The sequence below is a fragment of the Mustela erminea genome, chromosome 1, assembly GCF_009829155.1.
Source record: "Mustela erminea isolate mMusErm1 chromosome 1, mMusErm1.Pri, whole genome shotgun sequence".
In the NCBI taxonomy this organism is placed as follows: Eukaryota; Metazoa; Chordata; class Mammalia; order Carnivora; family Mustelidae; genus Mustela; species Mustela erminea.
The window spans coordinates 102,453,388-102,466,989 of record NC_045614.1 but is presented as its reverse complement, the minus strand read 5'-3'; the positions used below and the strand labels follow the sequence as shown (position 1 = coordinate 102,466,989).

The window sequence follows — 13,602 nt, the reverse complement described above, 5'->3', positions numbered from 1 at the left end:
TGCATCCCCCATGGCATACAACATGTCTCTCTTCTGTTGTGGGTGCTCAGCAAATACGTTGGGAAGAATATTTGCATTATTTTTGTTCAGCCTCCTTTATAAAACCTGTTCTGCTTCCCTCTGCAAGAGGCAGGGGATCAGTTGAATACACATATTCCCCTTATTCATAGCAATTTTTGAAGTTGTCCTGTTTCCTCCGCTCAACAATATTTCCTGGGCACTTAAAAATTTTTTTTTAATTTTTTAATTTTTTAATAAACATATAATGTATTATTAGCCCCAGGGGTACAAGTCTGTGAATCACCAGGTTTACAGACTTCATGGCACTCACCATAGCACATACCCTCCCCATTGTCCATAACCCCATTGGGCACTTTTTTTTCAGAATTTCTTTTTTTATTTAGTTATTTAATTGACAGTGAGAGAGGAAGACAAGCAGGGAGAGTGGGAGACGGAGAAGCAGGCTTCTCGCTGAGCAGGGAGCGCGATGCGGGACTCAGTCCCGGATCCCGGGATCATGACCTGAGCCGAAGGCAGACGCTTAAGGACTAAGCCACCCAGGCTCTACTACTGGGCCCTTTTTATTGCCAGGCATTGTGCTAGATGCTAGGGATACGGGAGGGAGCGAAATCTTCCATTCTAGTTGAGGGAGACAGATGAAAGGATAAACCAATAAAATATGTATTATGTTAGGTTGTGATCAGCATTAAGAAGATCAAAACAGAGGGGGTGGCCAGGGGGACCCACAGAGATGGTGAAAGAGTTGGAGGTGTTACCGGCTGGATATCTGCAGGAGAAGCCCTCTGAGCAAAGTGACCAGCATGTGCAAAGGTCCCCAGATAGGAGAACGCATGCAAAGCCTGATGGATTCCTGGAACAGCAAGAAGGTTAGCATTGCTGGAGCGCAGGGAGCAAATTAACGAGGCTGGGGGAGGGGCGCAGGTCGCACACCTCTTTGTCTAAATGAGATAAGAGAGTTTGGAGCCAAGAAGTGGCGTTGTCTGACTAACACTGCAGAGCAACAGCCTTGGCTGGTGTGCTGGGGCTACAGGGCGGTTGAGGGGTAAAGGTAGAAAACAGAGAGACCTGCTAAGAGGGTCTGAGTAATCCCGGCGGGAGGCCATGGTGCCTTGCACCAGTTGAGAGCAGCAGCGATGGTGAGGAAGCATCAGATTCCGGGCTTATTTTGACAAGAGGAGAGCAACAGCATTCTGCGACGAGTTAGACATAAAGTGAGTGCGAAGGAAATAGGGGAATAAAGACTGGCTTTGAGAATTTGGGCTTGAGCAACAGGAGGATGCAATTAACATAATGAAGTCGCAGGCAGAGCCGGTTTGGGGGAAAGATTAAGACTCTGACTTTGTGGGGTGCCTGGGTGGGTCAGTGGGTTAAAGCCTCTGCCTTCAGCTCAGGTCATGATCCCAGGGTCCTGGGATCGAGCCTCGCATCATCCCCCCCGCATCATCCCCCCCCCATCATCCCCCCCCATCATCCTCCGCATCACCCCCCCCCCCACCATCATCATCATAATCATTGGGCTCTCTGCTCAGCAGGGAGCCTGCTTCCTCCTCTCTCTGCCTGCTTCTCTGATTACTTGTGATCTTTGTCAAGTAAATAAATAAAATCTTAAAAAAAAAAAAAAGACTCTGACTTTGCAAATATTGAACGTAAAACATCTCAGACCAAGTAGAGAGGTTGAGTGTAGACACTAACAATAGTTGTACATAAGAAGTGGGATTTTAGAGATGTTTTTCTTTCTTTACCACTCCTCTTGCTGTTTGTCTTCTTTTCTTGGTCCTTTTGAATTTTTCAAAATCACAAAATCATAAGCAAGGGTTTTTGTTTGTTTGTTTGTTTTTTGTTTTTTGTTTTACAGTGGAAAAAAGATTAGCTACATGTAATATTTTTAGGGGTAGAGTAGGGGTAGAGGGATAGGGGGAGAGAGAGAGAGAGAGAATCTTTAGCAGGCTCCATGCCCAGCACAGAGCCTGAAGCAGGACTTGACCTCACAACTCTGAGATCATGACCTGGGCCCAAATCAAAAGTCACACACTTAACCGTCTAAGCCATCAGGTGCCCCATAGCTGCATTTAATTTCTTAAAAATAATAGTAATAACTTGACTTATGAGCTAGAGGGGAGGAATAATCGAGTACTGCAGACCTTCTTGTGATCTGCTTGTATCCAGAACTTGAAAGTCAAGGCAATCCAAAAAACATTCTCTGTGATCCTACTACAGACCAGGCACTCTGCTCAGGTTCAGGGGATGCTGAGATAAATATGGGCCCAGCTCTGAAGGAGCTCAGAGTTCAACAGGCTCTGGGGCCAACCTCAGTAAGTGCTGTAATCGAGGTCCCAACCAAGAACCAGGGGAGAAGGAGGGAGGGAAGGAGTAAGGAGGATGCATAAAATCCCCATATCATAAAAATGTCAACACCAAAAAAATCCCATATTGATCAAATAGGTTGCCTCTGGGCCACACTGTGTGCAATATTAATGGGCTGATGGGAGCACCAAGAGGGTGGAAAGATGGCTGATCAGATCACTCTTTACTGAAACGTAACACAGGTGGCAAAGGAAGTCCAAGGATATCTTTGGAACAAGGGAAGCTCCACTCCCACCCCACCCCCACCATCACACACACACACATACACACACACACACACACACACATTGAGGCATATGTGAGCCAGGGTCCCGCTGCCATGGCTGGGTAGTGCCTTAGGTTAGCTGACCTCTTGGGAATCTTCCAGGTATATCTTAGCTCGGTAGCTCCAGTCTGTGTATGGGATGAGAGGGTATCCCAGGCCGCAGGCAGGCAGCACTGGCCCCTCTGGCACAGCAGATGTTCCTTAGCCCCTCCTGATGTGCAGCAGAGAGACGTGGATGGGAGGTCCATGGGTATGCAGTTCCTGGCAGAGCTGGGGGGCAAAAGAAGCAGGGATCCTTCCAGCCCAAATCTGGCCCATGAGCTCACCACAGGGCATGGACAGGAAGGGACAGTGGGACAGGATGTACAAGGAGGCCAGCAACCCTTCCCGAGCCGCCCACAGACTGGGCATGGACTAGATGCTGCATGCACAGTATGTCATTGGACCTCCCAACAACCCTTATAAAGCAAGTAGTAGTAACTTCATTTTATAAGGGAGGAAAATAATACAGAATAGCTTACCCAAGGTCACACAGTTAGGAGCTGAAATTCACCCCTTGATCTATAGGGCTCCAAAGTTTGTTCTTTGTCTGAGCCCAGAACTCTGTGTCTGTGCCCCATTCCCAACAAGAACTCATACCCAACACCACCACAGCCTGATTCCTGCCCCTCAGCTCTGGACCTGCTCCTTTCTCCCAGGCCTCTTTCTTATCACGGAAATAGTTTCCAGTTTGGGAGCTCAGATCTGACACTATTCTGGGTTCCCTCCTTTTTTTTTTTTTTTTTTTTGTTTGTTTGTTTTTAAGATTTATTTATTTTATAGAGACAGAAAGAGGGCGGGAGGGGCAGAGGAAGAAGGGAGAGAGAGAGAATCTCCAGCCAACTCCACGCTGAGCACAGACCCCAATCGATCTCACAATGCTGAGATCGTAACCTGAGCTGAAACCAAGAGTCTTAACCAACTGAGCCACCCAGATGCCCCTCTGGCTTCCCTCTTTGACTAGGATTCACACTTGCTACTTTGATTATCATGTGCTGTAGGCATTCGTCATTTCTCTGGCTGTCCCATTTCAACCCTGCACCCACCCCAGGGAACTCCTTATTATGGAGTCCTGATGGGTCCCTTTCAGCTAAGAGAACTTCAAGGGTCCAGATATTCCCTCTTCTTATCTCCTGGCATCAAGACGTGGGCACAAGAGCTAGGCTGAGCTGACCTAGTCTAACCTTCCAATGATTCGCACCATCCCCAAAAGCTCTGGCCCCAGAATTCCACCACTGGAAGCTTTGCCCAGTGATCTGGGTCTTAGGGGAATTTTCCCAACTTACACAAAAATATCCCAGTCTTGGTCCCCACCGAGAATACACATCGTTGGGGTATTTTCTGCCTAGCATTCCTAGTTCCTCTAGGGCCTGTCCTTCTCATTCCATGTGGTTCAGTTTGAGCTGTCAGTTACGGTGGACCTTGCAGGACCATAAGACTAGTCTTTCCCTAGCATAATATGCAGGTATTGGGAGAGGAAAGTACCTGTGACTCTGGGGCTGTCACAGCCACCTTTCCTTACATATGGAGAGAGATTCTGAAGAACAAAATGCTAAGAGAAGTCGAGAAAGAAAATATTGATGATCGTATCTAAGCTGCTGGATCTAGCCATAACTGAAAATGGACAAGTCACTTCTAGGTTTCTCAGTCAATACCTTGCCTTTTTCTGTGTAAGCTCCAATGAGCTGGATTTCTGCTACTTGTAACCCAAAGTCCTGCCCATTCATATAATTGACCTTCCAAGGGCTAGAAGACCTGGCCTTCCTAAGGCCTGAGAAAATTAGGGGTGAGGGAAATCATTTTTTTACATAACACAGAAGGGAATTCCCAACTCAGGAAAAATAGGCAGAAGCTAAGCCAAGAAGATTAGATTTAGTTCCTGTAACTCTCCTCTACTTTCCTGGCCCAGAAAGTTCCCACTCACCTGCTGCATCAGCCTCTCTGCTACTCTGGGGTCAGTGAGGTCTTCTGGGGAGGCCACTCTCAGCTGCAGGAGGAGAAAGCCTCCATCCCCACCTGAAAATTTAGAAAAGCAGGAGATGAACCTATCGGTAAGTCAGTTCAGGAATGGGGACATGACCTGTGCTCCCCAGCCTCTGTCCCCCACTCTGCACCTCTGGGCTCACTCTCATGTGTAAATGTGTCCGTGCTCACATGGGATCTTACATCTATTCACTGCAAAGAGAAAAAGGATTCCCTCTTTCCAATAACTAGGCTCCTTGTAGTGTCTTCCCAACAAGAGTGAAGGAAAGGATGTCTAAAGACCCCATCCACATTTGGAGAAGTCAAAAGAATAGTGCAAAGAACAAGAAATGAAAGTGAAATCTAGAATGTTCTCAAGGCCTGGGAGTTCTGGATGAACTGTTGGGAAAGGATCCAGACAGGGACAGCACCAGTGAGAGGCCAGCTCTCAGAGGGGGAAACCTCAGCCAATTTGTCCAGGTCTAAGTTGGCAGAAGCTTCAATCCAGTCTTCCCAATCTAGACACTCTGGGGGCAAGTTCTGCCTTTGGTGGGGCCCTAACCCCCTTGTTTTCCCCAGCCACCGTGGAGTCATTTCTTCCTACCAGAATACTGTTAGATTGCACTTCTATATTTACAGAGATAGAGATAGATACCAGTATTGATACTGTATCAATATCAATATATATCTCTTTCCCCCTTGTTTTGGCCGCCATATGCATATTTCATGGCTGGACTATTCACAAGAAAGTGACTCTGTCGGTCATGTGTATGAAGGTAGCTGGGGAGTTGGGGAACCGCAGTGGGACAGAAACATTTTATACTGATCCCTTTTGTACCTACTGAATTTTAAATCGTGTCAATGTATCATCTAATTGACAAATAATAAAGAAGAGAATTTTATTTTGTTTTTTTAAAGATTTTATTTATTTATTTGACAGAGAGAGATCACAAGTAGGCACAGAGGCAGGCAGAGAGAGAGGGGGAAGCAGTATCCCTGCTGAGCAGAGAGCCCGATTCGGGCCTCGATCCCAAGACTCTGGGATCATGACCTGAGCCGAAGGCAGAGGCTTTAGCCCACTGAGCCACCCGGGCACCCCGAAGAAAAGCATTTTAAAAGAAAAATACATTAATCAGTTGTGCTTTAAAAAAATAAAAGCTGGGCTCTCTGCTCAGCAGGGAGCCTGCTTCCTCCTCTCTCTCTCTCTCTGCCTACTTGTGATCTCTCTCTGTCAAATAAATAATAAAAATCTTAAAAAAAAATAAAAAATAAAAAATAAAAATAAAAGCACAGTAGGAGACTATGAGATGGAACCAGACTTCCATCTGGAGTCCCACTGCTGTCTTTTCACCATCTTTAAATCTGTTTCCTCACCCGTCAGGTGGGCTACTAACATCCACCTCAGAAGGTGGTTTTGAAGGTTTAACTAGAAGAGAGAACACATGCAAAGCTCTTAGTTCACTGCCTGACGTCAGTGAGAACATTCTGGGGCCAGCACTGCCTGGTGGGGCAATATGTTTCTATCACCTCTGCTGGAATACACATGATGTTTGGTAAGGGGGTTGTGATTAATATTTTTATTTCACCTCCCCACAAAGGCAGGACAGGCTGAGGCCACCACGGAGGTGAGGCCACAAGGACAGTGTTAGGAAGACGAGGTGGAGGCTCCAGGCTAACCAGGAGCTGGGCTGACAGAGCAGCCTCTCACAAGCAGCTTTTTCCCTAAAAAGTATATTTTCTTAGACATGAAGCTTTAAACCCCAAACCTTCACCCAATTTGTTTGTTTGTTTGTTTCAAGTCATTGTGGCTCCAACCCCAGCAGGCACAACCAGTAAGTCCCACTTTCATGGGGTCTCAGCGGTTCAGAGGGCCACAGCTTGAGCCAGATGTTCACATGGTGCCCCTCTGTGTGGCTCTAGCTGTACCAGAAGCTTCAAGAGTATGAGGACTGTGGCTTTTGAATAAAATTTGGGGCCTCGCCTGGTGCATAGTAGTCACTCAACTATTAATATCATGGAAGGATAGAGCCGGAAAGGACCTTATTGTTCACCCATCACAACCCCATTTACTGGGGAGAAACTGAGGCCAGAGAGCAGAGAGGGATAACCTCCAGAGAGAGAGTAGGTGATAGCCCCACAGTTTTCCCATACACCTCTCTAACTCTGCTATATTTCTGACTTTGGCAAGAATTGCTAGAAGATCATGAAGAGCTTCCATCAGGGACTGGACTCAAAATAGGCCCCAGAGCCTTCCTTCCTCCCTACCCCTTATTAAGCACACAGACACCCTGGAAACTCCAAACCCCACATCCCCCAGATCCTAGCCGTAGGAGCCTCTACCTGCAGTAGCTTCTGTGGTCCCCCTTGGCTGAGCAGTGGTGGGCAGAGCAGTTGGCGTCTTCCCTCCAGCCCTGCTGGTTGTCTTCAAGGTCTTGGCTAAGGTTGTGGTCTTGACTGAGGCGATGTTTGCCTCAAGGCTTCTATTGGCCATAATCAGGTGGGCAGAAGGAAAAGTGCTCCTGCTGATGGAGACAGACCCATCGATTGTGCTGTCTGTGGTACGAGGCTGTGAGGGGCTGGGGTTCTTGCTAGTGGCTCCGTGGCTGTGGCTGTCAGCCACAGCAGGGGAAGCCACTTTACCTACCGTTGACCCGGTCTCTGTGGAGATCGTAATCACTCCTGAGACCTCGGTGTGGCTTGTCGTCTCCGTAGAGAGGACAGCAGTTTCTTCCCAGGGTCCAATGCTGACTGTCACCAAAGTTGTGCTGGGGGTCATGGGCTCAGCTGCTGTTGTTCCTCCTTCTATGGTGCTATTAGCAGGTAGCGGAGTCTCAACTGGGGTATCAGGTGTGACTGGTTCTGTGGCACTGGCTGCTGATGAAATCTCTGTGGAGGTCATGGTCTTGGTGAGGTGTGGTTCTGCTTCGGTGGAATGAAACAAAGCTGACACATCAGGGGAAGATGGGGTCTTTCCTCCTGAGGGGTCGAGAGCTACGTTGGAGGTCCCAAGGCTGGTGGCAGTTGTTAGTATTTCTGTGATGCTGCAGTTGGTAATCTCCATGTCAGTGAGGCTGTAGGCAAGCCAGTCTTTAGCCGAAGCATTCTGGTCAGGTGCCAGGGCCTGTGAGACGGTGATGGCCAGAACTGAGTGGTCTGAGAAGGCACTGCTGTCTGAAGCCAGGCCCTCGTCTTCTGCAGAGGTGTGAGCTGATGTCAAGACATCAATTATGAGCCTCTTCACCTCTTCTGAGCTGTCATCAGTACAAAGGGTGTCAAAGACAGCTTCCACAAGATCACTGCCTATGACAGTCTCCACTGTGGTCCTTCCAGTTGCCATGGTCCTGCCACTTGTGGCTGATGCCTCCATAGGAGTGGTGATCATAACCGTGAACTTGGACGGTGTCATTTGTGTGAAGACCCTGGTCTCTGTTGCACGAAAAGTGGTCTTGGTTTTCCTGGTCTCTGCTTCTGAAATGGCACTGGCCAGGATTAAGCTCCTATCAAAGGTCTGGGTGCTCAGGGTTTGAGTTTCCAAAGGGCTATGGCTTGGCACAGAGGTCTCGACAAGGTCAGAGGTCTGGAAGTCTCTCTCTGAATTTGTCCCGATTCCCGGAGTCATGGCAGTCTCTTCTATGTGGTTTGTCATCACCAAAGGACCTGGTCTGCTGGTGCTGGGGCCTGTGTTAGGTAAGACCAACTTTGTAAGCCATGAGTCCCATTGGACTAATTTCACACATGTTCTTGTGTTTATGCCCTGGGTACCCTGGGAGGAGGGTAGGGAGGGGAAGTTGCTTTTATGGCATTTTTCATCTATACATACAAGGAAGAAGGAGGTGGTATCATCAGGAAGACCAGTCCCCTGTGTCAGCCATGGAACTGGGGTTGCCTGTCTAATGTCTCCTTTTTTTTTTTTTTAAGATTTTATTTATTGATTTGACAGACAGAGACTACAAGTAGGCAGAGAGGCAGGCAGAGAGAGGAAGAAGCAGGCTCCTCATGACCCTGGGATCATGCCCCCAGTTGAAGGCAGAGGCCTCAACCCACCAAGCCACGCAGGCACCCCAGCCTGTCTAATGTCTTCTGGTGACCCTAAGTGCTTCTGAGGCAAGCCTCAGAATCTAGTTGATTATTGGTCTGAAGCCATCAGAGGGAGTGCATGGAGCCAGACTCCAGCTTCAAGGGGGAGCAAAGAAGGCAGAGGTCCAAGTGAGCCAAGAACTACAGAGCAGGGACCACAACTCTCAGAACCTTCTGAAAGAATCCTTGTGACTTTGCCATTGATACTTTTCTTATCCAACAGATGTTTCCCCATGGGAGTAAAAACCCTTCAAACCCAGAAAACAACTGTGGTTTTGTATTTAGAGGTACCTGGGAGGACGGGGGGAGAGGAGCCTCCAGAGAGAGAGTAGGTGATGGTTTCTGCAAAAGAGAAGGGAGCAGGCGGAGTCCTTTGGAAAGGGGCAAGCTTCCCATCCCCACTCATCTGACATGGTGGGGATGGGACCCCAGAACTACTGAAATGATGCACCATCCATGTTCCACAGGTAACAGGGAGCCAAGGGAGGAAAACTTCACCCTTAAAAGAGATGCTGCTAGCGTTTCTCCACAGACCAGAACATCTCTGGCCACTCGACAGACCCTCGGAGGTTGTGTGAGCGGTGGGTGGCACTCCTTTCCTGGGGAGGCTACAGCAGGATCTTTTCATGCACTTACAAGCATGCCTCTCCCACCTACGGAGGGGGAAGGGCTCTCTCTGTAAGTGGGCTAAGGACCCTTTCAGGGGAGGGTTGCCAGATTTAACAAGTAAAAATACAGGATGCCCAATTAAATTCAAATTTGAAATTCAGATAAACAAGGAATAATTTTAATGACAAATTATGTCTTTAGTATGTGTATTTCTCATGTAATATTTGAGACATACAGAAAAAAAGCTTTGTTTCTTGAAATTCAAATGTAAGGGGATGCCCTGTGGTTTTCCAGTAATCCTACTCTTGGAAGGACAAGAACCCCCTTTTCGGGGTTCCAATGATTTGAGATGGTCTTTACTGAGGTCTACTGACCCAAAAGTAGCCAAGCACCCTATGGAATTACAGGACCATTTGGTCACCTCTACCCTGGCTGTCAGGACTGGGCCCCAGGTCCTCAGCTTGTCCTCTTGTGTCTCTCCCTGAACGATAAAAGAGCGGTGGGCCAGAAGAACAAAGACTGGGCTCCAACCCTAGGCCTATTGCCTACTAGCTCTGGAGTCCCATGATTGACTGGTTCAAATCCTGACTCTGCCTCCTACTAGCCAAGCCAGTCACTAGACCTCTCCAAGCCTCCCTTGGGAACAAGGATTACCCTACCTGCCTTGCAGGTGGTAGTGAGGACCAGAGGAGAAGAGGATGGGAAAGTCTTATATACCAAAGCCTGCAAGGGTCACTAAGCATCCCTCCCAAAGCCTTGTCCTCTCCAAGAGCCACTTGAGAGCACACAGCCTTCTTTAATGCGGTGAGAATGTCAGGCTGTCCCCATGCGCAGATTAGGAGAGTCATGACATATCCACTCTCATTAGTTGTTCACAAATCATGCTTTTACAGGAATATACTTTCTTCTCCCCACTTCAAAGCCCAAGATATTTCTCTGAGCTTCCTTGGTCTCTGCCCGGTGGAATCAACCCACGCAGTGGTCTTGGGGTCTGACCACTGACTTCCTCTGAAGTATTTTCTTCCTTTTCCAGGATCCCCATGATATCATCCTGCTTTGAAACCTCCTTGTGCTTCCCAACCCACAGCCACTTCGTACCCACTGGGACCCTCACACCCCCCACCCAAGTCTCCGACCCACCACAGGTCTGCTCAAGCACAGCAAAGCCGACCCGGCCCTGTGCTCCTGTTGCTGCTTTCCCGGTCATGCCTCAAACTGGCAGAGAGGATGGTGTGTGTACTGGGACCCTGAGTTTGAGTCCCTGCTCCGCTTCTTACCAGCCATGGGACCCTGATCAAGTCTCCGGGCTCCAAACCTGCATTTTCTCATCTGTAAAACGGAGCTAAGGGTACATATTTCATAGGTTGTAAAGATTAGATTAAATTAAAACGTAAAACGTGTAGCACAAGCCAGGCAGATCATGAAGGCGTACACGAGACTAAGTGGTCTAGAGGCTAGGTGCTTGCAGAATAAGGTGGCTTTGCAGTTGACTTGTTGAATCCTGGGAAGCCTCAGTCCCATCACCTCTGTGGGCAGGGGTGAGTAGGAATAAGACTCGTGTTTCTCTCTCTCGGGTCATTGTGAAGATTAAAAAGAGCACGGGGGCATATGGGACATAGCTGTACCTTCTTCTCAATTTTGCCATGAAACTAAAACTGCTTTAAAAAATAATCTTTTGGGGGCGCCTGGGTGGCTCAGTGAGTTAAAGCCTCTGCCTTCAGCTCAGGTCATGATCCCAGCGTCCTGGGATCGAGCCCCGCATCGGGCTCTCTGCTCTGCGGGGAGCCTGCTTCCTCCTCTTTCTCTGCCTGCCTCTCTGCCTAATTGTGATCTCTGTCTGTCAAAAAAAAAAAAAAAAAAAAAAAAACTTTTTTAAGGGCATCTGGGTGGCTCAGTGGGTTAAAGCCTCTGTCTTCGACTCAGGTCATGATCCCAGGGTCCTGGGATCGAGCCTCACATCAGGCTCTCTGCCCAGCAGGGAGCCTGCTTCCTTTCCTCTCTCTCTGCCTGCCTCTCGGCCTACTTGTGATCTCTGTATGTCAAATAAATAAATAAAACATTTAAAAAATAATAATAATCTTTTTTAAAAAAGATAATGCAGAGGACTCCTGGGTGGCTCAGTCATTAAGTGTCTGCCTTCGGCTCAGGTCATGATTCCAGGGTCCTGGGATCAAGACCTGATCAGGCTCCCTGCTCGGCAAGAAGCCTGCTTCTCCCTCTCCCACTTCTACTTGTGTTCCCTCTCTCACAGTGTCTCTCTCTGTCAGGTGAGTAAATAAAATCTTTAAAAAAAAGATAATGCAGGATGCTGATAGAAGGGGAGTCCATGTCTAGTGGGTGTACAGAGGTGACATGGGAATCTCGGTATTTTCTGCTCAATTTTGCTGTGAAACCAAAACTGCTCTCCAATAAAAGTCTATTAAAAAAAAAAAAAAGACAATGCATGCAACAAGCTTAGCAAGGTTCCTGTTACACCTCTAGGTTAGTTCTCTTCTTCCATAACAGCCCTGGCCCCCTCAGAATCCACCCTCCCCAAGCAGTCAGTGACAGACTTTTCACACACAAAAACTAGTTTTTAAAGGAATTCTGGGCTGGGAAATAAACTTGGAGGAGTTAGAACCTGGTCAAGCCACTTTCTTTGGCTTTAGTCAGATTTATCCCCTTCCACCACTCTGCCTCACCTGCCCCCCCCAACTCCCACGCGGAAAAACAAACTCACAGGCACAGCACGAGGACGTCACTCATTCTATGGACTGCAGTGTCAGACGTGCGTCAGCTGACACCATGTTTATAAAGGAATACTTCAGATGCAACTTTATGGTTAATTGTAATTAACCCAAGAGGGCTGCTGGTACAGAAACTCACACCCAGATCTCTATTGGGAGAGAAGCCCCCACCTCCTTACCTGCAGAGCTCCTGGGGGCCCCAGCCTCCCAGCAGAAGAAAAGGGACAGAGCCAAGCCCCAGAGAAAGCCCATCCTCAGGGGAGTTCTGGCCACCATCGCCCAGCACGTCTGCCCACTGCCTCACGCTGCCACCTTTTCCTGCTTCCTCAATCTGGGGAGGAGGGCGGGTCACCTGCCTTGGTGTGGCTGGGTAGTTTCCAGAAGGCAGCCAGGTACTCACAAATGCCCCGGTGGAGAGCTAGCAGGGTGCATGTCACGGGCTGTCAGCAAGCTAACCCTCCCACCCACTCCCGGCCCAGCGACCTCTCCTCTCTGGACACTTGGAGGAGTTTGATTGTGAGATACGGAATCATTTCCACAGTGATATTCACCGCCTCAGTCCTGCAGCCAGGGAGGCCAGGGAAGATGGTGTTTCATGTTTCCCCCTTTTCTACAACCCTTCCTCCTCCCCCCACCTCTGTGCATGAGACTTAGTCTTTTAGTTCAGTAGACCTGGGCTTCATTTCTAATCCTAGCCTTTATTAGCTCCGTGATCTAGGGCAAATGAATGAAGCTTTCTGAGGCTCAACTTCCTGATCTATAAAATGGGCATCGTCCTTACCTTGCTGGGTTGTTTTGTGAGGATTACACAAGAAAGTAAAGTTCTTACACAGCTCCTCCTGCATACTTGTGGCTCATGGAGTACACCTGCACCTGAGCTGCTCAGTATGAGAGCTCTCAGGACGTAAGATAGAGTCCCATGTTGGGCTCTGCATTCAGCACGGTGTCTGCTTAGGACTGGCTCTCCCTCCCCGCCCCACTGAAAATAAAATAAAATAAAATAAAATCTTAAAATAAGTAAATAAATGAGAACTCTGGCATCTACCGTGATCCTCAAGCAACAGAGAGAACAGACAGCCCCCCAAGGTCTGCAGGGGGCAGGGCGGAGCGGGACTCTGACCTCTAACGTCTTTCCAATGACTCCTGTGATTCTGCATCCCTGTCAGAGTCAGGATCACGTCCAGAGCCAGACTGGAGTGTGGGATGGGGAAAGCTCACTAGCCCGGAGAAGGGAAAGCATAGGTGTGCAGGTCAGAGTACAGGGCCCCGGGAGGAGGGAAATGTAAGGGTGATGACTAGGAAGCTTATGGGATTTGGTCACAGGAAGGGGAGTGAGGCTGAAGAATATATTTCCAAATGCCCTAGAAAAGAATTTTAGCCCTTCCAGAGGCCAAGGAATGAGCTGTCATGGCCACTACCAGTGGCAGACAAAGTACCTTGGGGATTTCAGGATCAGAGTTTTGTGATGAAAACCACTCTAGAGTAGAGTGGCTCAGCATCGAGAAATCACAAAATCCCACTGCTGGAAGGAACTTCAAA

At 48.4% G+C, this 13,602-nt stretch overlaps 1 protein-coding gene across 1 annotated transcript; it reads right to left on the bottom strand.

Annotated features, from left to right (window-relative positions):
• Positions 1 to 1,819: 1,819 nt before the first annotated feature.
• On the bottom strand, positions 1,820 to 12,457 carry MUC20 (mucin 20, cell surface associated). Its single transcript, XM_032336242.1, has 4 exons — positions 12,243 to 12,457; positions 6,992 to 8,329; positions 4,614 to 4,705; positions 1,820 to 2,920 (listed from the first exon to the last, which is right to left on the bottom strand). The coding sequence occupies exons 1-4, from the start codon at positions 12,337 to 12,339 to the stop codon at positions 2,852 to 2,854; spliced, it is 1,596 nt and encodes a 531-aa protein (XP_032192133.1). The 5' UTR covers positions 12,340 to 12,457; the 3' UTR covers positions 1,820 to 2,851.
• Positions 12,458 to 13,602: the final 1,145 nt, after the last annotated feature.